The 25,009-nt window shown below is 41.9% G+C and overlaps 1 protein-coding gene across 1 annotated transcript in view; it reads right to left on the bottom strand.

Annotated features, from left to right (window-relative positions):
• LOC123750949 (methyltransferase-like protein 27) overlaps positions 1-25,009 on the bottom strand; it is a 148,037-nt gene that overhangs the window by 46,752 nt on the left and 76,276 nt on the right. The window contains exon 6 of the mRNA XM_069316729.1: positions 8,585-8,677. Within this exon, the coding sequence (XP_069172830.1) occupies positions 8,585-8,677 (93 nt within the window). The remainder of the gene's footprint in view (positions 1-8,584; positions 8,678-25,009) is intronic.

The following is a 25,009-nucleotide window of genomic DNA, read 5'->3' as shown; positions in this document are numbered from 1 at the left end:
CAAAGGCTGTTGGGCCTGATAGAATCTCACCATGGATACTAAAGGAAGGTGCAGAAGCACTAAGTGTGCCACTCTCTATGGTGTATAACAGGTCACTGAAAACAGGAGACTTACCAGAAAGTTGGAAGACAGCTAACGTGGTCCCAATATACAAAAAGGGTGACAGGCAAGAGGCACTGAATTACAGGCCAGTTTCCTTAACTTGTATACCATGCAAGGTGCTGGAGAAGATCGTGAGGAAAAGGCTCGTAGAGCATCTGGAGGGAAATAACTTTGTAACGCACCACCAACATGGGTTCAGAGATGGTAAATCGTGCCTCACAGCTTTAATAGATTTTTATGACCAGGCAACGAAAATTAGGCAGGAAAGAGAAGGGTGGGCCGACTGCATTTTCCTGGATTGCCAAAAAGCCTTTGACACAGTACCCCATAAAAGGCTGTTAAAAAAGTTGGAGCAACAGGCAGGAGTAAAAGGGAAGGTGCTCCAGTGGATAAGGGAGTACTTAAGCAACAGGAAACAGCGAGTAACGGTGAGGGGGGAGACATCAGAGTGGCGAGATGTCACCAGCGGAGTCCCACAGGGCTCAGTACTTGGACCAATCCTGTTTCTAATATATGTGAACGATCTTCCAGAGGGTATAGACTCATTCCTCTCGATGTTTGCTGATGATGCAAAAATTATGAGAAGAATCAAGACGGATGAAGATAGACAGAGACTACAGGATGACCTGGATAAACTGAAGGAATGGTCTAGAAAATGGCTGCTAAAGTTTAACTCGGGAAAGTGTAAGGTGATGAAATTAGGCGAAGGGAGCAGGAGGCTGAACACAAGGTACCATCTGGGAGGGAAAATCCTGCAAGAGTCAAATAGAGAGAAGGATCTGGGGGTTGATATCACACCGAACCTGTCCCCAGAGGCCGACATCAAAAGAATATCATCAGCGGCATATGCTAGACTGGCCAACATAAGAACTGCCTTCAGAAACTTGTGTAAGGAATCTTTCAGAACCCTGTATACCACTTATGTAAGACCAATCCTGGAGTATGCAGCTCCAGCCTGGACTCCATACCTAGTTAAACACAAGACAAAGTTAGAGAAGATTCAGCGGTATGCCACCAGGCTCGTCCCGGAACTGAGAGGATTGAGCTACGAGGAAAGGCTAAAGGAGCTGAACCTCACATCCCTGGAAAACAGAAGAGTAAGGGGAGACATGATAACCACCTACAAAATTCTCAGGGGAATTGACAGGGTGGACAAAGACAAACTCTTCAGCACGGGTGGGACACGAACAAGGGGACACAGGTGGAAACTTAGCACCCAAATGAGCCACAGAGACGTTAGAAAGAATTTTTTCAGTGTCAGAGTAGTTAATAAATGGAATGCACTAGGAAGTGATGTGGTGGAGGCTGACTCCATACACAGTTTCAAATGTAGATATGATAGAGCCCAGTAGGCTCAGGAATCTGTACACCAGTTGATTGACAGTTGAGAGGCAGGACCAAAGAGCCAAAGCTCAACCCCCGCAAGCACAATTAGGTGAGTACAATTAGGTGAGTACTGGTGTACTTGTACTAATGTAGCTCTGCTCACTGGTGTACTTGTACTAATGTATCTCTGCTCACTGTTGTACTTGTACTCATCTCTGCTCACTGGTGTACTTGTACTCATATCTGCTCACTGGTGTACTTGTACTCATATCTGCTCACTGGTGTACTTGTACTCATCACTGCTCACGTGTGTACTTGTACTCATCTCTGCTCACTGGTGTACTTGTACTCATCTCTGCTCACTGGTGTACTTGTACTCATCTCTGCTCACTGGTGTACTTGTACTCATCTCTGCTCACTGGTGTACTTGTACTCATCTCTGCTCACTGGTGTACTTGTACTCATCTCTGCTCACTGGTGTACTTGTACTCATCTCTGCTCACTGGTGTACTTGTACTCATCTCTGCTCACTGGTGTACTTGTACTCATCTCTGCTCATGGGTGTGATCCTGACCGTGTGAACTCTGCCTGTGAGCTCTCTCAGTGAGCACCTTTATGTCATCACAACATAACCTCCACTAACATGGACTTTATCTCCATTATTTTCCTCCTAAGTCCATTTATCATACTTCGTTAAGAAGACAAGAACCATTAACTCATTTGCCTCGTTACAGTGTTGCCGGTCATTTGCCTCGTTACAGTGTTGCCGGTCATTTGCCTCGTTACAGTGTTGCCGGTCATTTGCCTCGTTACAGTGTTGCCGGTCATTTGCCTCGTTACAGTGTTGCCGGTCATTGACCTCGTTACAGTGTTGCCGGTCATTTGCCTCGTTACAGTGTTGCCGGTCATTTGCCTCGTTACAGTGTTGCCGGTCATTTGCCTCGTTACAGTGTTGCCGGTCATTGACCTCGTTACAGTGTTGCCGGTCATTGACCTCGTTACAGTGTTGCCGGTCATTTGCCTCGTTACAGTGTTGCCGGTCATTGACCTCGTTACAGTGTTGCCGGTCATTTACCTCGTTACAGTGTTGCCGGTCATTGACCTCGTTACAGTGTTGCCGGTCATTGGCCTCGTTACAGTGTAGCCGGTCATTGACCTCGTTACAGTGTTGCCGGTCATTTGCCTCGTTACAGTGTTGCCGGTCATTGGCCTCGTTACAGTGTAGCCGGTCATTGACCTCGTTACAGTGTAGCCGGTCATTGACCTCGTTACAGTGTTGCCGGTCATTGACCTCGTTACAGTGTTGCCGGTCATTGACCTCGTTACAGTGTTGCCGGTCATTGGCCTCGTTACAGTGTAGCCGGTCATTGACCTCGTTACAGTGTAGCCGGTCATTTGCCTCGTTACAGTATAGCCGGTCATTGACCTCGTTACAGTGTAGCCGGTCATTTGCCTCGTTACAGTGTTGCCAGTCATGTGTAGACTCTAAACTTCCCTGAGTATGGTTTGTTGTGATAATTCTGCATCTTTATCTTTTCTTGTGTTTCCCAGTGACTCACTCAATTATAATGGAGAAGAAACTTACATCTCTCAGTTCTGGGATTATCGTGATGAGGCTTTCCTCTAGATATTCTCCTACTTCATGTTGTATTTAATACGATACAGACTCCACACTAGTCCAGCATATATTTTTTAATATATATGATATATGTGGTATAATAGGTTCACATATACTTTTTGGTTAATATTTATATAATGAGTAATGTTTGCTACTTATGTGTTTGACATATGGAATTATATTGTACAGTTCAATGTTAAATTAATCCTCAAGTCAATACATCTGGCTGACTTCCTGGGAGGTTTCCAGTCTCATTGGTACCTCATGTCCAGCCTCAAGCAACCAGTCTCATTGGTACCTCATGTCCAGCCTCAAGCAACCAGTCTCATTGGTACCTCATGTCCAGCCTCAAGCAACCAGTCTCATTGGTACCTCATGTCCAGCCTCAAGCAACCAGTCTCATTGGTACCTCATACCCAGCCTCAAGCAACCAGTCTCATTGGTACCTCATGCCCAGCCTCAAGCAACCAGTCTCATTGGTACCTCATACCCAGCCTCAAGCAACCAGTCTCATTACTTTGCTCTTGATGAATTTATAATACACATCATTAACATGATGTGTGTGTGCACATCATTAACATGATGTGTATGTGCACATCACTCTGTCAGTGTTGCCACTCGCCTGGTTATCGTTGTGAACAGTTGTTGGAAATTTCCCGCACTTAATTACTAACGTCTAGTACGTTAAGATATAATTCTTGTACTAGATATTATAATCCACTAACACTACTAACCAGTAGTATATAGATGTTCATATTATTTAATTGAGGCACAGTAGCCCTCGCTCTCTCCCTAGAGTCATGGCCGGGGTGTTGCGTCAGCCAGCCAGCCACAGGGAATAAAATTTACATAGTAATGGATCGAATTGAATCCAGCCTCATTTACCTTTCTTTATTAAGAATAATCGATTGATAATAGATTTTTTTTATTTGATAGTATATACGTGCGTTTACTGGAAATAGTTTATACAGTCTAGATCAACAGTTCCGGTAGTTAAAACGATAAACTTTATTTCCACTCTTAATATTTTCGTCTGATTAATTTCATCTAAATTAATTGACGCGCACTACGAATTATCATTTACTATCTTATAAACCTCCGTATTATGACGTAAATATTCGTCAACCACGTCTCCATTCTTTCTGGACTCTATTTGAAATATTACAAATTATACCCAGAGGTCCAGCATAAGCGCGAGTGCGCATGCGTCACTGGAAGGAAGAGAGAAACTCGCCATCTTACCAACCTGATTGCTCGGTGTTCTGTAGCCACTCCTCATAAATCGATCAAATCTTGGAGCATTCGTTATTCTGCGAGCTTCTGATAGAAAGTGCAGCCTTCCGGGGAGCCGGTCGGCCGAGCGGACAGCACGCTGGACTTGTGATCCTGTGGTCCCGAGTTCGATCCCGGGCGCCGGCGAGAAACAATGGGCAGAGTTTCTTTCACCCTATGCCCTCGTTACCTAGCAGTAAAAGAGGTACCTGGGTGTTAGTCAGCTGTCACGGGCTGCTTCCTGGGGGTGGAGGCCTGGTCGAGGACCGGGCCGCGGGGACACTAAAGCCCCCAAGATGCAACCCGTTCTCGCAAATTTAATAAGTCAATATTGACTTATTAATTATGTGCATAGGTGACATACTTAACATAATTGATACCCTTAAAAAGATTCATAGAAAACACCGACCTTACCTAACCTTGTTAGTATCTTAAGATAAGCATCTTATTGCTTCGTAATTACAATAATTACCTAACCTATAATAGGTATAGGTTAAGTAATAATTGTAATTACGAAGCAATAAGATGCTTATCTTAAGATACTAACAAGGTTAGGTAAGGTCGGTGTTTTCTATGAATCTTTTTAAGGGTATCTATTATGTTAAGTATATCACCTATGCACGTAGTTAATAAGTCAATATTGACTTTACGAATTTGCGAGAACGGGTTGCAACCAAGATAACCTTCCCAGCTTATGAACACTACGTTCGGCAGTGAAGTACTATCTAGAGTTTGTAATATTGGCCTTTATTCACAATATAGTTTGGTGTGGTTAGGTCGCCTGACATATAAAACACCCACGTGAGTGCTGCTCTTATCCCTCCAATTATTTTAGATCTTGCGGGTTAAATGCGTAAATACTAAGTTGGAGTGGAAATTATATAAGTTTTGCCTCTCAGTGTGCTATTAAGACTGAGGGAGACTTGTTAAAGCTTCCATGATCACATGTTCCCACGGATAGTTATCTTGGACTGGATTAAACGTGTTGTAGAGGCTGGACGTAATCTCCGATCATCCAAAACACCTAAGACGTTTCCAGTATTCTATTGTAGATAGTAATTTATTATTATTGAGAGTCAAATTATATTTAATATGAATTAATTCATTAATAGATGTGTGTTAACATCTCAATATTTCATTAACAGAAGTGTATTACCTTCTTATTATTTGAAGTTCATTAACTTCACATTATTTAACCCCCAATTTGTAGGGCGTAAGGATTTAGTTCTGAATTATTAAACAAATCCACAAGGGCTGTGACGAGGGTTCGAACCTACGTCCGAGAGGATCCCAGACGCTGCCTTAATTGACTGAATGTTCTTAATTATTATTAATAATACACTTCATTTCTCTAAATATATTTAATTACATTTATGAATTTAATATTATAGTTCCAGAGGCCACTGGTTCTCTTATCTTTAATATTTTAATATTGGGCCTTCGAAACATTTACTATAATTTCATTATAGAACTAAATTCTCCCCCACAATAGTTGACACTCACCTGGCTATCTTTATGCATAGTTATCACTCACTTGGTTATCTTGGTGCATAGTTATCACTCACCTGGTTATCTTTGTGCATAGTTGTCACTCACCTGGTTATCTTTGTGCACAGTTGACACTCACCAGGTTATCTTTGTGCATAGTTGACACTCACCTGGTTATCTTTGTGCATAGTTGACACTCACCTGGTTATCATTGTGCATAGTTGACACTCACCTGGTTATCTTTGTGCATAGTTGACACTCACCTGTTATATCTGTGCATAGTTGCCACTCACCTGGTTATCTTTGTGCATAGTTGCAACTCATATCTGGTTATCTTTGTGCATAGATGCCACTCACCTGTTATATTTGTGCATAGTTATCACTCACCTGGTTATCTCTGTGCATAGTTGCCACTCACCTGGTTATCTTTGTGCATACTTGGCACTCACCTGTTATCTTTGTGCATAGTTAGCACTCACCTGGTTATCTTTGTGCATAGTTGCCACTCACCTAGTTATCTTTGTGCACAGTTATCCCTCACCAGGTTATCTTTAGTTTGTAACTGCACAGACAATTCCACAAACACATAAATATATTTTATATAATTTTCAGCTCCACTCAGGGAGCCCTAAGGTGTATCTCCACTCAGGGAGCCCTCAGGTGTAGCTCCACTCCGGGAGCCCTAAGGTGTAGCTCCACTCAGGGAGCCCTCAGGTGTAGCTCCACTCCGGGAGCCCTAAGGTGTAGCTCCACTCAGGGAGCCCTCAGGTGTAGCTCCACTCCGGGAGCCCTAAGGTGTAGCTCCACTCAGGGAGCCCTAAGATGTAGCTCCACTCCGGGAGCCCTAAGGTGTAGCTCCACTCAGGGAGCCCTCAGGTGTAGCTCCACTCCGGGAGCCCTAAGGTGTAGCTCCACTCCGGGAGCCCTAAGGTGTAGCTCCACTCAGGGAGCCCTAAGATGTAGCTCCACTCAGGGAGCCCTAAGGTGTAGCTCCACTCAGGGAGCCCTAAGGTGTAGCTCCACTCCGGGAGCCCTAAGGTGTAGCTCCACTCAGGGAGCCCTAAGATGTAGCTCCACTCCGGGAGCCCTAAGGTGTAGCTCCACTCAGGGAGCCCTAAGGTGTAGATCCACTCCGGGATCCCTAAGGTGTAGCTCCACTCAGGGAGCCCTCAGGTGTAGCTCCACTCCGGGAGCCCTAAGGTGTAGCTCCACTCCGGGAGCCCTAAGGTGTAGCTCCACTCAGGGAGCCCTAAGATGTAGCTCCACTCAGGGAGCCCTCAGGTGTACCTCCACTCAGGAACCCTCAGGTGTAGCTCCACTCAGGGAGCCCTCAGGTGTAGCTCCACTCAGGGAGCCCTAAGATGTAGCTCCACTCAGGGAGCTCTCAGGTGTAGCTCCACTCAGGGAGCCCTCAGGTGTAGCTCCACTCAGGGAGCCCTAAGATGTAGCTCCACTCAGGGAGCCCTAAGGTGTAGCTCCACTCAGGGAGCCCTAAGGTGTAGCTCCACTCAGGGAGCTCTAAGGTGTAGCTCCACTCAGGGAGCCCTAAGGTGTAGCCCCACTCAGGGAACCCTAAGATGTATCTCCACTCAGGGAGCCCTAAGGTGTAGCTCCACTCAGGGAGCCCTAAGATGTAGCTCCACTCAGGGAGCCCTAAGGTGTAGCTCCACTCAGGGAGCTCTAAGGTGTAGCTCCACTCAGGGAGCCCTCAGGTGTAGCTCCACTCAGGGAGCCCTAAGGTGTATCTCCACTCAGGGAGCCCTCAGGTGTACCTCCATTCAGGGAGCCCTCAGGTGTAGCTCCACTCAGGGAGCCCTCAGGTGTAGCTCCACTCAGGGAGCCCTCAGGTGTAGCTCCACCCAGGGAGCCCTAAGGTGTAGCTCCACTCAGGGAGCCCTAAGGTGTACCTCCACTCAGGGAGCCCTAAGATGTAGCTCCACTCAGGGAGCCCTAAGGTGTAGCTCCACTCAGGGAGCCCTAAGGTGTAGCTCCACTCAGGGAACCCTAAGGTGTAGCTCCACTCAGGGAGCCCTAAGGTGTAGTACCACTCAGGGAGCCCTAAGATGTAGCTCCACTCAAGGAGCCCTCAGGTGTATCTCCACTCAGGGTGCCATAAGTTGTAGCTCCACTCAGGGAACCCTAAGGTGTAGCTCCACTCAGGGAGCCCTCAGGTGTAGCTCCACCCAGGGAGCCCTAAGGTGTAGCTCCACTCAGGGAGCCCTCAGGTGTAGCTCCACTCAGGGAGCCATAAGTTGTAGCTCCACTCAGGGAACCCTAAGGTGTAGCTCCACTCAGGAAGCCCTAAGTGTTAGCTCCACTCAGGAAGCAATCAAGTGTAGCTCCACTCAGGAACCCTAAGGTGTAGCTTCACTCAGGGAACCCTAAGGTGTAGCTCCACTCAGGGAGCCCTAAGGTGTAGTACCACTCAGGGCGCCCTGAGGCGTAGTACCACTCGGGGAGCCCTGATGTGTAGTACCACTCAGGGAGCCATGATGTGTAGTACCACTCAGGGAGCCCTGATGTGTAGTACCTCTCTGGGAGCCCTGATGTGTAGTACCACTCAGGGAGCCCTGATGTGTTGTACCACTCAGGGAGCCCTGATGTGTAGTACCACTCAGGGAGCCCTGTTGTGTAGTACCACTCAGGGAGCCCTGAGGCGTAGTACCACTCAGGGAGTCCTGAGGTGTAGTCCGACCCATGAAGCTCTGATGGGTATTGGGCTCATATAACAGATTCATCAATATTCACTCCTCCTCATTCCTCAGTTTGTTTTCTCACCTGGCTTGACGACCCGGATAAATTCATTGATGCCTTGAACAGGCAAGTGGCTCTCACCCATGCCGCCACAGGTCACCACCACGTCATACGTATCTGCCAACACAACACAAGATAAACATTATCACCAGGGACATTATAAACATAAGTGTTGCCACAACGTAATACGTATCTGGCAACACAAGATAAACATTACCACCAGGGGCATTATAAACACAAGTGTTGCCACCACGTAATACGTATCTGGCAACACAACACAAGATAAACATTACCACCAGGAACAATATAAACACAAGTGTTGCCACCACGTCATACGTATCTGGCAACACAAGATAAACATTACCATCAGGAACATTATAAATAAATTTGGTACATGAACAAGTGTTGGTACATGATCACACTTCTCAACATGTCATTGGATGGTCTTCAATTAACTGTTGTTAAAACAAATTATTAATGGAAATAAAAATAATTTTATTGAATGCGTTTAATTAATTTTTATATTAAATCTAACTAATTAAAGATTATTTTTCAGCCAGGAGACTATATAGTCGTTGACATTTTGACATTTGACAGAAAAATCAAAACTTTTATATCCCCAGTTTGTCAAATTATTTTATTTTTTTCAAGTAATATACATATCTTTATGAATTAATCAATCAAGGAGTTTACCAGCTCTTCATGTTATGGAATAATGATGATTGCTGAGGCACGAGGTGAAGCCTGAACCGAGTCCTAGTCTAGATGATGACAGGATGTACTAGAGGATCGTAGGATGTAAATGAAGATGGAAGGATGTACCTGAGTAAGGTAGGATGTATATGAGGATGGTAGGATGTACTAGAGGATGGTAGGATGTACTAGAGGATGGTAGGATGTACTAGAGGATGGTAGGGTGTACTAGAGGATGGTAGGATGTTCTAGAGGATGGTAGGATGTACTGGAGGATGGTAGGATGTACTAGAGGATGGTAGGGTGTACTAGAGGATGGTAGGATGTACTAGAGGATGGTAGGATGTACTAGAGGATGGTAGGGTGTACTAGAGGATGGTAGGGTGTACTAGAGGATGGTAGGGTGTACTAGAGGATGGTAGGGTGTACTAGAGGATGGTAGGGTGTACTAGAGGATGGTAGGGTATACTAGAGGATGGTAGGGTGTACTAGAGGATGGTAGGGTGTACTAGAGGATGGTAGGGTGTACTAGAGGATGGTAGGGTGTACTAGAGGATGGTAGGGTGTACTAGAGGATGGTAGGGTGTACTAGAGGATGGTAGGATGCCCTTGAAGTTTGGCACCCAGTAAATCCTCCCCGGCCAGAATACGAATCCAGGCCAAAGAGCTCGTGAAATTCCATGAGTCTTACCAATTCGCCACAGGGACTGTTTTACCCCGTGGTTCCTTTCTTTTGATTCCTAACACAGGGAATATGAGGATTAGGTCCAAGATCGCCTGGATAAATGAATACAACTCTTATACCAACTCTGAATCTCAAAATGCTCTAACAACAAACGGAGCTAATACATTTAACCCCATCACTGAAGTCCATCTATCTGCCATTGACTTAACGGTATTTCAAGACAGGGGCAAAGAAAACTTTGAATGATACTGGAATCCGATTGATTCATTAGTGAACTGTAAAGGTTCCATTAACAAATCAAAAAATTTCCTTACTTGTAAAGTACCTTGAGAGGTGAAGCAAAAGCAGTTATTGACAAACTGATTCTTAGCGATGACGACTACATTATTGCCATACAGTTGTTGCACCTCAATTATTGTAACAAAGAGATTGCTATAGCCAATCTCTACTCTAAATTGAGAGCTAAACCTACACCAGGTATAACACTTGAGGCTATATAAGACTTTAGAGTCCAAGTAGATTCTCTTAGTCAAAGCTTTAGCTGCTAAGGCTGATGCTTGTCATGCAAAATTGGTGTTAACAATTACAGATTAGAGCAAATTACCCAGCGAAAGCTTGGAATCTCTCTGCTCTCACTTAAAACAGACATCCTCCCCCTGGACGAAATTTTTGAGGGTGTGAGGATGATTGTGAATCGTATGAGAGCACATGAGAAAATACTACAAATACAGAGTTCATCAACTCACAAGTCTAAAACGACGAAGTCAGAGGAAACAAAAAGTACTAACCCTAAACACAACCAAAATATTTCCACTTCTAAGTGGAAGTCAGGCAGTGTAGGCGCTTATGAAGTAGGTCCGTTGAAGCCCACAGTAACTGTGTCACCCAAGGGAGTGATTCCAAAAGGTACTGTAGGCTGGCAGACATGTCGGTTCTGCCAAGAGGAATATATTATTCTATGTACCAGTGCACAAATTATCCTGATCGAGTCACCCGTATCAAGCGACTCAAGGACTAGCAAAAATGCACGAGGTGTCTCAGGTCACACAACACTAACACCTGTGAAACCCAACTACATACCTGCAATATGTGTAAAAGGGTCAACACAATACAGTACCTTACACAAAAGTAAAATTTCCAAAACCCAAGGTAGAGGAATTTAAAATTTTCCAGCACAGTACAGTACTATAAGGTGTGACAGGAGAATAGTGTCCTGTTGACAAAGTCCAACAATAACGCAACTTTGCTCTTTGCCCAACTGACCATAAAAAAGGGGGACCAAGGTCTATACTCGAGGGTTATTTGACCAAGGGACCCAAAACACTTAAGTCACTCAAAAGGTGTCAGATGATCTTTAATTAACACCTGTTACCCTGGTAAAATATAACATTTTGGGGGTTCCTGAGAAACACGGAACCTCAAGTATACCTGGTCGTACATCGTCTTGTACGTTTGGGCGGTATGTCTGTCCAGTACAGGTTATTGTGGTGGACAAAATTCCGTCGGACCTATATGTTCATAGTCTATAAGCAACTGCCAAAATCCTGAACGAAAGAAGAGTTAAATTTGCAGACACTAAAAATACGACCGACCACCTCACCGATATTGGAATCCTTGAAAGTGCGGACTACTGCCATATATTCATCACTGGACACTTAAAACAACAGGAAATGAACCCGTTAATGTTTATGAGTGACAAATTATTTACAGGTCCAGTAATGTGTCTGAATAAGTACACACCTGTAGACAACTAACATATCAATCCAGTGATGGTTGCATGAGATGACGAAGAGCAGTCACCACTAATGTTCAGAAACATGATTAAGTATGAGCTGGATCCCCCTGTCCATAAAATATGGGATCTAGCTACCTTAGGCATCGTCACTGAACATCCTAGTCCAGACGATGCCTCGACATATCAACAATACCTCGACTCAGTTGTATACACGGACAAACTATACTTGGTCAGGCTTCAATTTCATGTCACAAAACCAAATAAGGTCTCAGGTGTTGCACTTACAAAAACAACCTGAGCACCTGAAATTGTACAATGAAATAATGCAACAACATCTCTGAATATATTCATTTGAGTCGTAGAAAACGATGACCCTAAGGAGGGACACTATTTACCTCATCCTATTGAAAGCCTCAGTTACTACCCCACTGAGGACAGTTTTTCACTCCAGTGTCAAGGGCAAACAAGGTGTCTCTTTGAATGATTGCCTTCAAACTGGCCCTAGCCTAACCCAAAGGGTTTATGATGTGCTATTAAAGTTGTGAACAGGAATTTATTCATATACGGCCGACATAAGCAAGGCATTCCATAGGGTAGGCCTCCAAGAGTAGGACAGAAACTTCACAAAGTTCCTTTGGATCAAGGATCTCAATGATCCAAATAGTGATTTAATTTGGAGGACTTCTTCTCCCTTTCTGCTTCAGGCTACTTTAGACACACAACTGAAGAAGTTCAATAGCCCCTACACAACTGAAATTAGTTACTCTCTGTACCACGACATTTTCCAAGGAACTACTAGCAGCGGAACGGAATTGCTAACAATTTACCATGGAAGCCAATCGAGAGTTGTAGGAAGCCAATATGCCTCTCCAGTTGTGGGCTACAAATAATGAAAAACTAAACAAGCTTTTAGAATCATAATTTTCTGACTACCAAGGGCCTCAGAAAATGAAGGTATTATGAGTAGAATGGGAAACATTAACTGATCAACTCACAATCAAATCTGTGGAAACTGAAACTACCAACCTAACAAAGACGAAACTGCTCCCCAAGCAATCAAACCCTTCGACCCCCTTGGGACTATCAATTCCATTATTAAATAAGGGCAAGTTATTGATGCAAGAATGCTGGATGGAGATACTATATAGGCTGGGATGATCCTCTGGCTCCTACACTTCAAGATAAATGGCAGGGGGTTAGTGAAAAATTTAAATGCCCTAGAATCTGTTAAATTCCCTCGAAAGACCACCAATCAAGATCAACCAATTCACCTGCACGTGTTTTGTGACGCCTCAGGGCGTGCTTAATACTTTACTGCAGCACACCTAGTAACAAATGGGCAACCAAATTTTCTCACATCTAAAGTCAAGGTGTCGTGTTAAAGAAGCGGTCATTACCACAAATAAAATTAACTGCCTTACTACTAGGGGATAAGGCTAGCTCATTACTTGACCAAAACATTGAGTAGCATCCACTTTGAACAAACAGTGGAGTGGTCAGATCAGGAGGCAGTGTTACAGTGAGTTCGCAATAATAACAGCAAAACCCCATATGCTAGCAACTGCGTAAAAAACTCGAGATTTGTCATCCAGATACAAACTTTGGTATGTACCCACTACGGAGAACCCAGTTGACTGTTTCTCCAGAGGTCTGACCTTAAAACAATTATCTAAAGCCGAGATGTGGTTCCATTGGCCTCAGTGACAATTCTGTGACCAGTGGCCTAAGCAAACGCTGCAAGTCATTGCGACCTTTGCCAGTGCTCCCACTGAGATCCAAGAGCCATGCTTGACTTCAGTAATTGAATGCATTCCGTACTCTGATTAAAATAAACTTCTATGAGTCACACACAGGGTGTTTAATTTCTACAAAAGGTAGGAATCAAACAAATTCGCTAGTGCTCAAAGGTACTGGTTAGAACACGTCCAAGTACAAACATATGGGAATGAATTTAAAAACCTCCCTGCTAAAACCATCTGTAATCTGGGTCTCTGACTGACCCAGACAATCACAACATTTTGCCCTTGAAGTTAAACATCCTTTGTTCCTCCCCCGGAGTCACTGGATATGCAGATTAGTTGTGCTTCATGTATCTTAGTATGTATGTATCCCCATGTATACAGCTTCATGTATCCCCACTCTGGGTGGGGATACATATTGTGTCCCTAAACAAATCTACGGATCTCAGGTGGGGACGCATGTTGCGTCCATAATTAAAATATCTTAATTAAGATTCCATTTTCCCCAATCATTATGGGACGTGTTTTACAATGTGCACCAGCATCTTCCCATTTTCTGTGATGTCCCTATGTGGCATCACGGCACAGCCTCAAAAGCGGTAGGTCCATTGTTTTCGTGACCAAACTCGTGACCGCTGCAGCTTCCCGTCACATCCAAACGTGTGCCCTTTCCTGCTATTTTCCTCAGTTATATTTGTTACTGCCTTTATAAACTTTCGACATTTACTCCAAGATGGATAGTGAACAAGATCAGAGCCATTCGATGACGAAAGCCTAGAAAAAACACGCCTGAGGGAAAAGCTAAGTAGTGTTTGCCATAAGTACAGCAAAGTGAAACTCACACCAACAAAATAGCAGGCTATAGTTGACGAATTATCTGATCTTGATCTTGAAAGTGACAAAAGTGGCAGTGATGTTGACAGTGAGGTGGTTGAAACTGAAACAGCAGGTGAGGATGAAACTGACAGCGAAGGGAGTGATGATGAAGATGTTGACACCACCACACGTGCTGGCCCTGCTACTATAACATATACTGCTCGTACCCCCATGCACCTGTTCTGGTGAAGCCTCGTCTACTGACTACACTCCTCCCTTACACACATATAGAAATCACAATAGCGTGATGTATCAAATGAACAAATCCACAAGGGCCGTGATGAGGGTTCGAACTTATGCCCGGGATGATCTGTCAAAGGCAGCTTCCAGGGATCATCCTGGACCTAAGTTCGAACCCTCATCACGGCCCTGGTGGATTTGGTCATATGATGCATCACGCTATTATGATTTATATGTGTATTCAAGTGAGGGCAAAGAGGTAGAACAGCTTGTTGGCAGAGCCCGAGTGCATGGTGGATTTGTGTAAAATCTTGGTTTGTGTCTTGGAGAGGCTACAGGATCCGTGTGAGGCCAGTGGAACCCCCGGTTGCAATTCTTTTAACCATGTAGTGGCCTAGTCGACTAATGCAGTGTCTGGGATCATCCCGGGCGTAAGTTCAAACCATCATCACGGCCCTTGTGGATTTGTTCACTCCTCCCATTGTACACAATTGTACTGGAGCACCAGGCCTGACTTTACCAGTACCAGCACTCCTCTGGGACTTTTACAGTTATTTATTACGCAAGATTGTCTGAAATTTATGGTATATTAAACCAACTTGTATGCACCACAAAGCATGTCAAATGGTTCTAAAAGCCCGAACAATTAGTGGGATGAAGTGAGTGTAAAAGAGGTTGCCAGATATTTGGGACTGATAATGTTGATGGGCATTGTGAAGATGCCAACAATGAGTATGTACTGACAAACAGGTAAATTGTGGCATGTATTTCCTTTCAATACTTTTATGATTGCGAAACGATTTGTACTGATTGCATACTGTTTTCATACTCATAACAATAATGCCATTCCCAAAGACAATCAAGACAGTCTAATAAAAGTTTGAACAGTCATCGAATATCTAACATATAAATGTAAACCAGTATACATTCCCTAGAAAAATCTTCTTGGATGAAGGCACAATGCCACAATGTATAGATTACATGGTATAGCCCAAATATACCTGATAAGTAAGGAGTAAAGCTGTATATACTGGCTGAATCGCATACTGGTTACATCTATGATTTTGAAGTGTATGCAGGAATTGGGAAGATAACAATTCAAACGGTTATGGGCTTGATTAAACAACTGAAGAACAAAAGTTATAATTTATATATGGATAACTACTATAACTCGGTTCAACTTAGTGAAAAGCTGCCTGAACACGGTGTATACACCAGTGGTACTCTCAGACTAGAGCGTGGTGCACCAAAAGATTTTCATTTACGAGCAAAGAGTAAACTGCTAGTTGATAAACCTTTATAAATGGAAGGACAATACTTTTATAATTCTGGGGAAAGATAAGCGAGTTGTTTCACTCATCACAACTTGCCACAATGCAGATTCACAAGAAGAGAAATGAAGGAAATGAGTACGCAAATCTGACGGAACATCTTCATTGCAACAGGTCACTGGGAACAAACCAAAGGCAGTCTGTGACTTCAATAACAGCATAAAAGGTGTTGATCACTTCGACCAAATGGTCATATATTATCATTTTACACGGAAATGTCACAAGTGGACGATGAAATTCATATTGTACCTTCTGCAAATGGATATCCATAATGCTTTTGTGTTATTCAAGTACTACACAACTGATACAATGAAACTCTAACTGCTCCAGATCCATGAAGTAATCATTTGGTCAGTAATGAATTTTCAGTATAAGAATTGGCCTCTCCAAAATTGCAACATCATATATGATGTTGTTGTATATGACGATGAGAGCAGATCTACTGGCGACAATGTTGCAACACCCGCACCATCAGGTGTGAGGCGGCCACTATTCCCTTCTTTACCTCGAAATGAAAATTCATCATCTGATTCAGAGGATGCGGTTCAGATTACTCCTTGTGGTGCTGCTGCTAGGAGAAACTCCTTGTATTGTTGATAAACCAGAACGTCTGAACAGGAACTTGAACCATTCCCTAATTCGCATTGACAAAGGTCTGACGTGTCGCGTTTGCTACAAGTCTGGTAAAAGGAAGGACACCAGGTATAAGTAATTTTTACTCCAGCATACAATATCATTCATAAGTTCATATGGACCATAAAAAAATTTATGGACTCAGAGAACCAGTAATCTAAATCATATAATAATAAATTTAATAACTAATTCAAAATAAACTTATAGAAGTGGACTGTGTGGGAACCGACCTGTGAGATTTATATTTATTTTAATTTATATGAATATAAATAGAATTTATATTTACGTTAATTTATATACTTCGATAGCAATTTGTATAATGATAAGTGGACTGTATTTCTGCAATAATCTCATAATCTCACAAATCGATCCTCTACACATTAGGGGGGTTTATATTAATTTAATTTATATATATGCAGCCAATCAAACTACAGTATTAGACTACATACATTGAAGAGGTTCCTTATCTTATAGTACAGCAGGTCTTAGTCCACCAGATATAACTAGGTTGTAGACACCACATTTTCCCTCTTTGAGGTAGCTTCCATCACCCTGGTAACTGATGCACAAAGCATGCTTCCTCGTCTTGACCTTTAGTTTGAGGCTGCCTCGTGCTCTAACCGGGTCACCTTATATACTGACATTAATGGCCATAAATGATAGATAAATGGGTTTCGGTAGAACACTTAACTTGAATTTGTTGACAGCGTGTGATAATGGTACACCTTTGGTTTCCATAACACTTCATCCAAGTAAAATTAACAGGAGCCGTATTTGCTCCCGTGAGCCTCTGGTCTAGTACAAACAATGGCTGCCCCTCCTCCCTCACCCTGATGCCTGGCTTACATTGTCCAGATGACAGAAAGTGATAGAAGGGTCACATTTACTCTACTTTAATATTGATAATTAAGTTAATTTATATGAGATATTTTTATGATGGTAAAGTTCAAAGACTAATGTATTTAAGAATAATTCCCACCATAATAGGTGGTGAATTATAATAGTATGTGGTAATGATATCCCGTTTTCTATAGACGGTAACTCCACTACAAGTTACGTTTTCTATGGTTAACTTGTTTATACAACACAGCTATTATTATCTGTCTGTATGTTATATTAAATGGTGTCGGATTTTCCGACATAATTCACCAGGGGCTGCTCACGGGTCGAAGTCCTAATTAAAACAGACGAACACCGATACTCCTCCTTCGAATTATTAGATTAATTTGATGTTAGTAGTTAGTAATCACACATTTGTGCGTCTCTTCGTACAGGACGGATGTCCCGTACTAAAGTTGCAGGGGTTAGAAGTCTAATGCGATTTCATTTCCCTGTTAACTCTTGAAAGGCTAATATTCAAGCCTAATTACATATTATTTAACTCAGAAGACTGGATGTGATCAAGTACTACAGTCAAGTATGATTCAGGGACTGCAGTGAGATCAGTGACATTAGATATAACTTGAAGTTTGTTCAGGTAACTGGTCACTTATATATAAACACTGAGGCCCATGGAATACATCTTGATTAAATAATAAATGTATCAAATCAGTCATCAGATTTATTGGGGTTTAATTTAGTTAATTGATTCAGAAGATTGAATAACTCATCATTAAAGTAAAGTATGGTTCTGAGACTGCAGTGGGTTCAGTGACATTGGTCGCAGTGACTTGTAGCTGTTTAGGCTACTGTTCACTGATTTGCCACTGAGGCCTCATAAACTCATCTTCAGCTTCAAATGATGATATTAACATCAACCTCTGTTACTATAGTCAGCTGTAATCTCCTTAGTATAATGCTACTGGAGAAATATAATCAGCTGACAAATTTAGATTTCTATTGGTATTGTTTATCTGCAGGCATAGGTCTCCTCAGGCTTGATACTGGGCCTGAGAGTAATTTACCTCCTGCAGAGTTTAACATGGTTATACCCTGATATTTAGTAGGGCTACCGATGAATCGATGACAATAGTCTGTCCCTACAAGGAGACCGAAGTCAGTGAGGTGATCAGGCTTAATATTATCTGCCAATTTTATTCCTCTATTTCTCAGGAATTTGGCTGTTGCTCTCAGACCTTGAACTTGTAGGTCTACTGGTATTTTGTCCACCACAATGGCTTGTACTCGACAGACGTACCTGCCTAAACGTACTGATGGTTGTACCACCTGGTAGACTTGAGGTCCTGCATCTGTTACAAACCCTGAGATATTGAATGACATCTGGGCTACAGGCCTTAATTGTAGTTCATCTGCCAACTTTTTAGTGACATATGTTCTCTGGGATCCTTGGTCAAACAACCCATGGGTATGGACCTTGGCCCTCTTATTCAGGATGGTAATTTGGGCAGTAGGCAAAGTCGTATTACCTTTAGACTTTGCCGATTGGACACTCTTTGTTTGTTGCACCTTGCAGTACTGTACTGTGGTGGGAATGCTATCTTCCACCTTGGGTCTTGAATACGTTAATTTCGTATATTTGTACAGTGCTGCATGGTGTCTACCTCTTCTACACCTGTTGCAGGTGTTGAATTGGATATCACAATAGTCTATGTTGTGTGACTTGAGACACCTTGAACATCTCCCTAATTCCTGGAGTCGCTCAATACGAGTGTCTCTGGTTGGATAATTAGCACAACAGTATGTTGAATGTTTCTTTTTGCAGAACATTCATGTCCCCCAGCCTACTGCACCTTTGGAAGTTACCGGTTTGTGTGAACTAGTAACAGTAGGCTTGGAGGTTGCTGCTGCATTGTCAGATTTTCTGCAACTTGATGTTAGAGTAATTGATTGATGTTTATTTGGGGTAGTTGTTTTACCCTTTAATTGACTATTATTTTCTATTTCTGAAGGCTTGTAAGAGGCTTTAACTTCCTCATTTGCACGTCGTTTGTTTATGATGGAATGTAAACCTTCAGTGATGTCCTGTACTGTCAGGATGGTGTTATGTTGATGTGCATATAATTCATCTAGTATGTCGCTGAACAATTTTCGTTGAAGGACTACTTTGGTCATCCATTCACTAGTAGTTATATCAACCTTAAGACTGAATGTTCTTAGTAGTGACTCAAACTCCATGCTGAAGGATTGTAATGAGTCAGCAGTCTGATCAGGTTGAGGTAAATCCAGCAATTGTAGTACTAGATGTATGACAGTTTTCTCATTGCCAGCATTATCCATACTAGCTAGTTGGTGAAGCCTTGTGGGGCTTGTACTTGGGTCGCTCATAATACTGAACAAGTACTGATGGTAGCCTAGGGTAAATTCTGCACTCACTAGGCAATAATCCTACCTCTACTAGAGGTTAGCACTTAAAATTAATACACATTATATATATACAATCATACACACTAATGATTTGAGTGATAAACCAGTGTCACTGGAAGTACCTTTAGGTTAGCTCTTCTATATCACCCTAGGATGGAATTGACACTAATTAATCACTCAAAGGTGTAATGATCATAAGTAAATTATTATATATACAACTCAACTCGAGTTGATAAAAATTACACCCAAAATAGGGTCTGGACCATTCATTACTGGTGTTAGGTTGTTGAATATAGTACAACTGACTATGGTAATAATGGGACTAGGATGAGCAATAATAGTTCAACTAGTCAATGTTAATATCCTACCCTGTTGTGGGTTGGCAATTAGTAAATATTATACTGTGATCACTAGTGCAATATATATTAAATAATTCTCTATTTTGGAGAAATAATACACAATTATTGATAATAGCCTCTTAATTAGCCTCTATGAAACTTCTAATATTATCAAGAAGTATTAAATATTATTAGTGACCTCGTGAAATAAAGTCCACAAATTCGTAAATAATCTCTCGCGAAATTTAACACCACGGAATCCGTGAACAATCTTGCGAAACCACAGCCACTAATTTGGCTGGCTTCAATATTAGCGCTGTCATTTCACAGAATAACACGCCACCAAATCTGTGGGTGTGCATGAAACCGCTGATGAGGCTGAACTCAGTTGAGGGGGCCTCGTGAGCTCCCACGAGGCAACGCCGTTGTCTTTGACTGGCTGGCCTTGTTTAAATCACACTGCACTAGTTTATTTAATGAATCCACTGGTTAACTGGTTCATCCGGTACTAAGATCACCAAATGTGGGTTCAAAGGACCGAATATTCCGGTTCTGAAGGTCCAAATAATGTGGGAACCGACCTGTGAGATTTATATTTATTTTAATTTATATGAATATATATAGAATTTATATTTACGTTAATTTATATACTTCGATAGCAATTTGTATAATGATAAGTGGACTGTATTTCTGCAATAATCTCACAAATCGATCCTCTACACATTAGGGGGGTTTATATTAATTTAATTTATATATATGCAGCCAATCAAACTACAGTATTAGACTACATACATTGAAGAGGTTCCTTATCTTATAGTACAGCAGGTCTTAGTCCACCAGATATAACTAGGTTGTAGACACCACATTTTCCCTCATTGAGGTAGCTTCCATCACCCTGGTAACTGATGCACAAAGCATGCTTCCTCGTCTTGACCTTCAGTTTGAGGCTGCCTCGTGCTCTAACCGGGTCACCTTATATACTGACATTAATGGCCATAAATGATAGATAAATGGGTTTCGGTAGAACACTTAACTTGAATTTGTTGACAGCGTGTGATAATGGTACACCTTTGGTTTCCATAACACTTCGTCCAAGTAAAATTAACAGGAGCCGATTAACAGGAGCCGAATTTGCTCCAGTGAGCCTCTGGTCTAGTACAAACAATGGCTGCCCCTCCTCCCTCACCCTGACGCCTGGCTTACATTGTCCAGATGACAGAAAGTGATAGAAGGGTCACATTTACTCTACTTTAATATTGATAATTAAGTTAATTTATATGAGATATTTTTATGATGGTAAAGTTCAAAGACTAATGTATTTAAGAATAATTCCCACCATAATAGGTGGTGAATTATAATAGTATGTGGTAATGATATCCCGTTTTCTATAGACGGTAATTCCACTATAAGTTACGTTTTCTATGGTTAACTTGTTTATACAACACAGCTATTATTATCTGTCTGTATGTTATATTAAATGGTGTCGGATTTTCCGACAGACTGTAAAAACTTCTATATAAAGTGGAGTAATTCCCCTACACATCATTTGGGGGGGGGGGGGTTGTAAATTCTATATTGTATAACATAATATAATAATATAATATACATATAACATAGATATAATATTTTCATAAATAAAAAATAAATTGAAGCATGGGTTAGTACGCTAACTACTAAATTTAAACATTTTGAGGCTTAGCTGCCAAAGTTGAATGGAGAATACGTCCGAAAGTTATATGACCCGTATAATCCTGTCAATGCCGTTATCTTGGGCGACACGTGAGTCCACAGGATGAAGTACGCTTCCTGTGTAGCTAACTCCACACTGAAATATTAACATCATGTAATTTCTACCTAAGAGTGTATATTTACACGCATACTCATGAAATTAGAGCTAGTTGGGCATAGTAATTACACTCACGGGAGTTATTTAGTTTTTCCTGATGCGTAATGCCAAGGCACCCTACATGAACATATAAGTTATGGCCACAACAATATATATTTCAGGGTACTTAGCCTGGCCGGACATGGTGTCCGTAATAAGATGAAGCTGTCGAATCAGTCTGAGGTCCAATAATGCACGGATGCTCCTAATTTTAGACGATAATAAAGATCAGCTTCAGGACACCAAACCAATATGGCTTTTATCTCTGCCAAGTTTTTCTAGCGAGTGCCCCGCGAGCCACCTAGCGCCGGTTGGTGGAAACTTGGTAAATTATTCTAATTATTTTTTTTGAGATATATACAAGAGTTGTTACATTCTTGTACAGCCACTAGTATGCGTAGCGTTTCGAGCAGGTCCCTGGAATACGATTCCCTGCCGCGAAGAATCGTTTTTTCATCCAAGTATACATTTTACTGTTGCGTTAAACAGAGGCTACAGTTAAGGAATTGCGCCCAGTAAATCCTCCCCGGCCAGGATACGAACCCATGACGTAGCGCTCGCGGAACGCCAGGCGAGTGAATTATTTTATTCTAATCTCCTAATTGATGGAAACATTGCAGACGTTATTTTACGTGACAATAACGTACTTTAGGTACCAGCAGATTATTTCTCGCTGTGTATATCATTTAGCCTAAATGACGTTAGCTGAAGTACTTATATTCGTAAATGAATTTTAGTTCGTTACTTTTTTTACTGGATCAGCTGATATTAGCTGAATAAAACTCTTTCCAATAAACAGCCACATAATTTGCTAAATTAAACTAAATCAATTGCCAATCTACATTTCTTAATAAATTCTACAAGGTTAGACTGGGTTTAATTTGATATATGAATATATATAACTTCTTCTTGAGAGAGCCGAGCAGCTGACGCAATACTGGCCCCCGATATTAGTAAAATTTTTACTATACTAGGTTACTTATTAGTAAAGATAGTAAATGTAAACTCCTAGTACAATAAATTTAAATTATCGCACTAGGGGTTAGTATTTGGGTGTCGGAAATTTCAGACATAACTCCTAGGGGAGAGAAAACCCGGGGTCGTAGTTCATGATTTAGTACTGACTTACATGCTGAAGGTATAAAATTCCTACAAGTTTGTAGATCAGTACGTTAGTAGGTACATGGCGGATGTCCCAGATCTATGTAACAGGTATGATCTGTAATCACGGGTACTTCTACTTAATGATTAAGGTATTATTCTTTATGTTCCTTTGAATTCAAGGACATTACGAATCTACAGTGAGGTCATGTCTAGGGTCGCTGTGACTTGTAACTGGTTGAGTTCCTAGACACTAACTCATCACTGGAGACTCCTTGGGGCACCTCAAACGAGGAATCATCTGTATTTATGCAAATTAAATTTGGCCTGATGTGTAGTCCTTATTGGACATGTATTTTAGGCTACTCGATAATGATAAATTTCTAACCTAGCTAAATTCTATTTAATTCAGAGAACTAAGTATTTTGGTATCAGTCTCTTTGAATGTTGTCAGCTGTATTGCTTTAGTGAGCACAGATTGAACTTGTACTCTGATGAACCTAACTAATTTCCCTAAACCTACCTAGGAGGGTTAAGGCTAATTATGTATATTAGACTACAGTGCTTAACCCTCTTGAGGTGTAACTAAGCACATGTAGCAACTTAAATATTATTATGAGTTTATTCTATGAGTTTATTAGTATGAGTTTATTTATTTATTTTATTTATTCTATAGTTGTGAGAAACTATTTGTTTCACTATTAGTAGTCCTCTGGTAATTGATCACTGACAGGCTATTGCAAATTTCAATTCTGCTTGTACTAAGGTGCTTCTTCAAACACGCCTCTAAGGTTGCTTAAGGGCAGAAACGAGAAAGAAGAAGTAGCCCCAAACAAAACTGCTGCATCCCTGCAGGTGATATTTCATTAAGTGGATTACTAAAATCCTAGTCCAGAGAGACTTTGTATGACTGTAGTCTTCTCTTGTGAAGACATACCTGAAGGCTGATATACCTCCATAGACATACCTCCAAAGGATACTTGATCAACCAGGCTGTGACTCATACGTCAGGCTGCGAGCAGCCGCGTCTAACAGCCTGGTTGATCAGTCCAGCAACCAGGAGGCCTGGTCGACGACCGGGCCGCGGGGACACTAAGCCCCGGAAGCACCTCAAGGTAACCTCAAGGTAAGGTAGGTAAGGCATGGTAGATGCGGTCTTTTCTTGTGAAAACTTATCCGAAGGTACTGTAAATGAGGCCTTCTTGTGAAGACTTACCCGAAGGTATTGTAAATGCGGTCTTCTCCTGTGAAGACGTACCCCAAAGACATTGTAGATGCGTAGAGGACTGAATGTGGTCAATTATTATCGTCGAGAATAGTTGTGGGGCTGCAGTGGGGTCAGTGACATTTGTCGTTGTGACTTGCGCCGGTTTAGGCTGCTGCTCACTAACTATTTACTGAGACCCAGAGATACTATCTCTGCTAATATTAATTGTACCGGACTCAATCTTTAATTTATTTAGTCAGCTGTATTCTCCCTTGTCCTTAGTGGCTGGAGATTTATTTTAGCTGACAGTTTAATTTCTGATTAGTATTAGTTGTTAGCAGGCATAGGCTTCTTCAGGTTTAAGACTGTACCTGTGAGTAAATAGCCTCCTGTTAACCTTAACAGATGCATTCCCTGTTGCCTTCTCTGTCCAGTAATAAACTGGTAGTAGTAGTCTTCCCCTACTAGTAGACCTACATCAGTAAGGCGGTCAGACGTTTTCTAGCTGTCGGCCAATTTAACTCCGTTTTTTTGTAGGAATCTGGTTGTGTTCCCTGGACCCTTAACATTTACGTCAACTGGGATATGATCAACTATTATGGTCTGGACAGGTCGGACATAACCGCCTAGGCATAATAGTGGTTGTACTACCGTATATTCTTGAGGTCCAGTATCTGTCAGGAATCCTGAGATGTTCAGTTTCACTTTACACAATGGTTTAAGTTTCAACTTGTTAGCCACTTGTTGAGTGATGAACGTTCTCTGTGATCCCTTGTCTAATA

The sequence above is a fragment of the Procambarus clarkii genome, chromosome 85, assembly GCF_040958095.1.
Source record: "Procambarus clarkii isolate CNS0578487 chromosome 85, FALCON_Pclarkii_2.0, whole genome shotgun sequence".
Classification (NCBI taxonomy): Eukaryota; Metazoa; Arthropoda; class Malacostraca; order Decapoda; family Cambaridae; genus Procambarus; species Procambarus clarkii.
The sequence above is the reverse complement of the archived record's forward strand: the minus strand, read 5'-3'. Positions and strand labels throughout refer to the sequence as shown.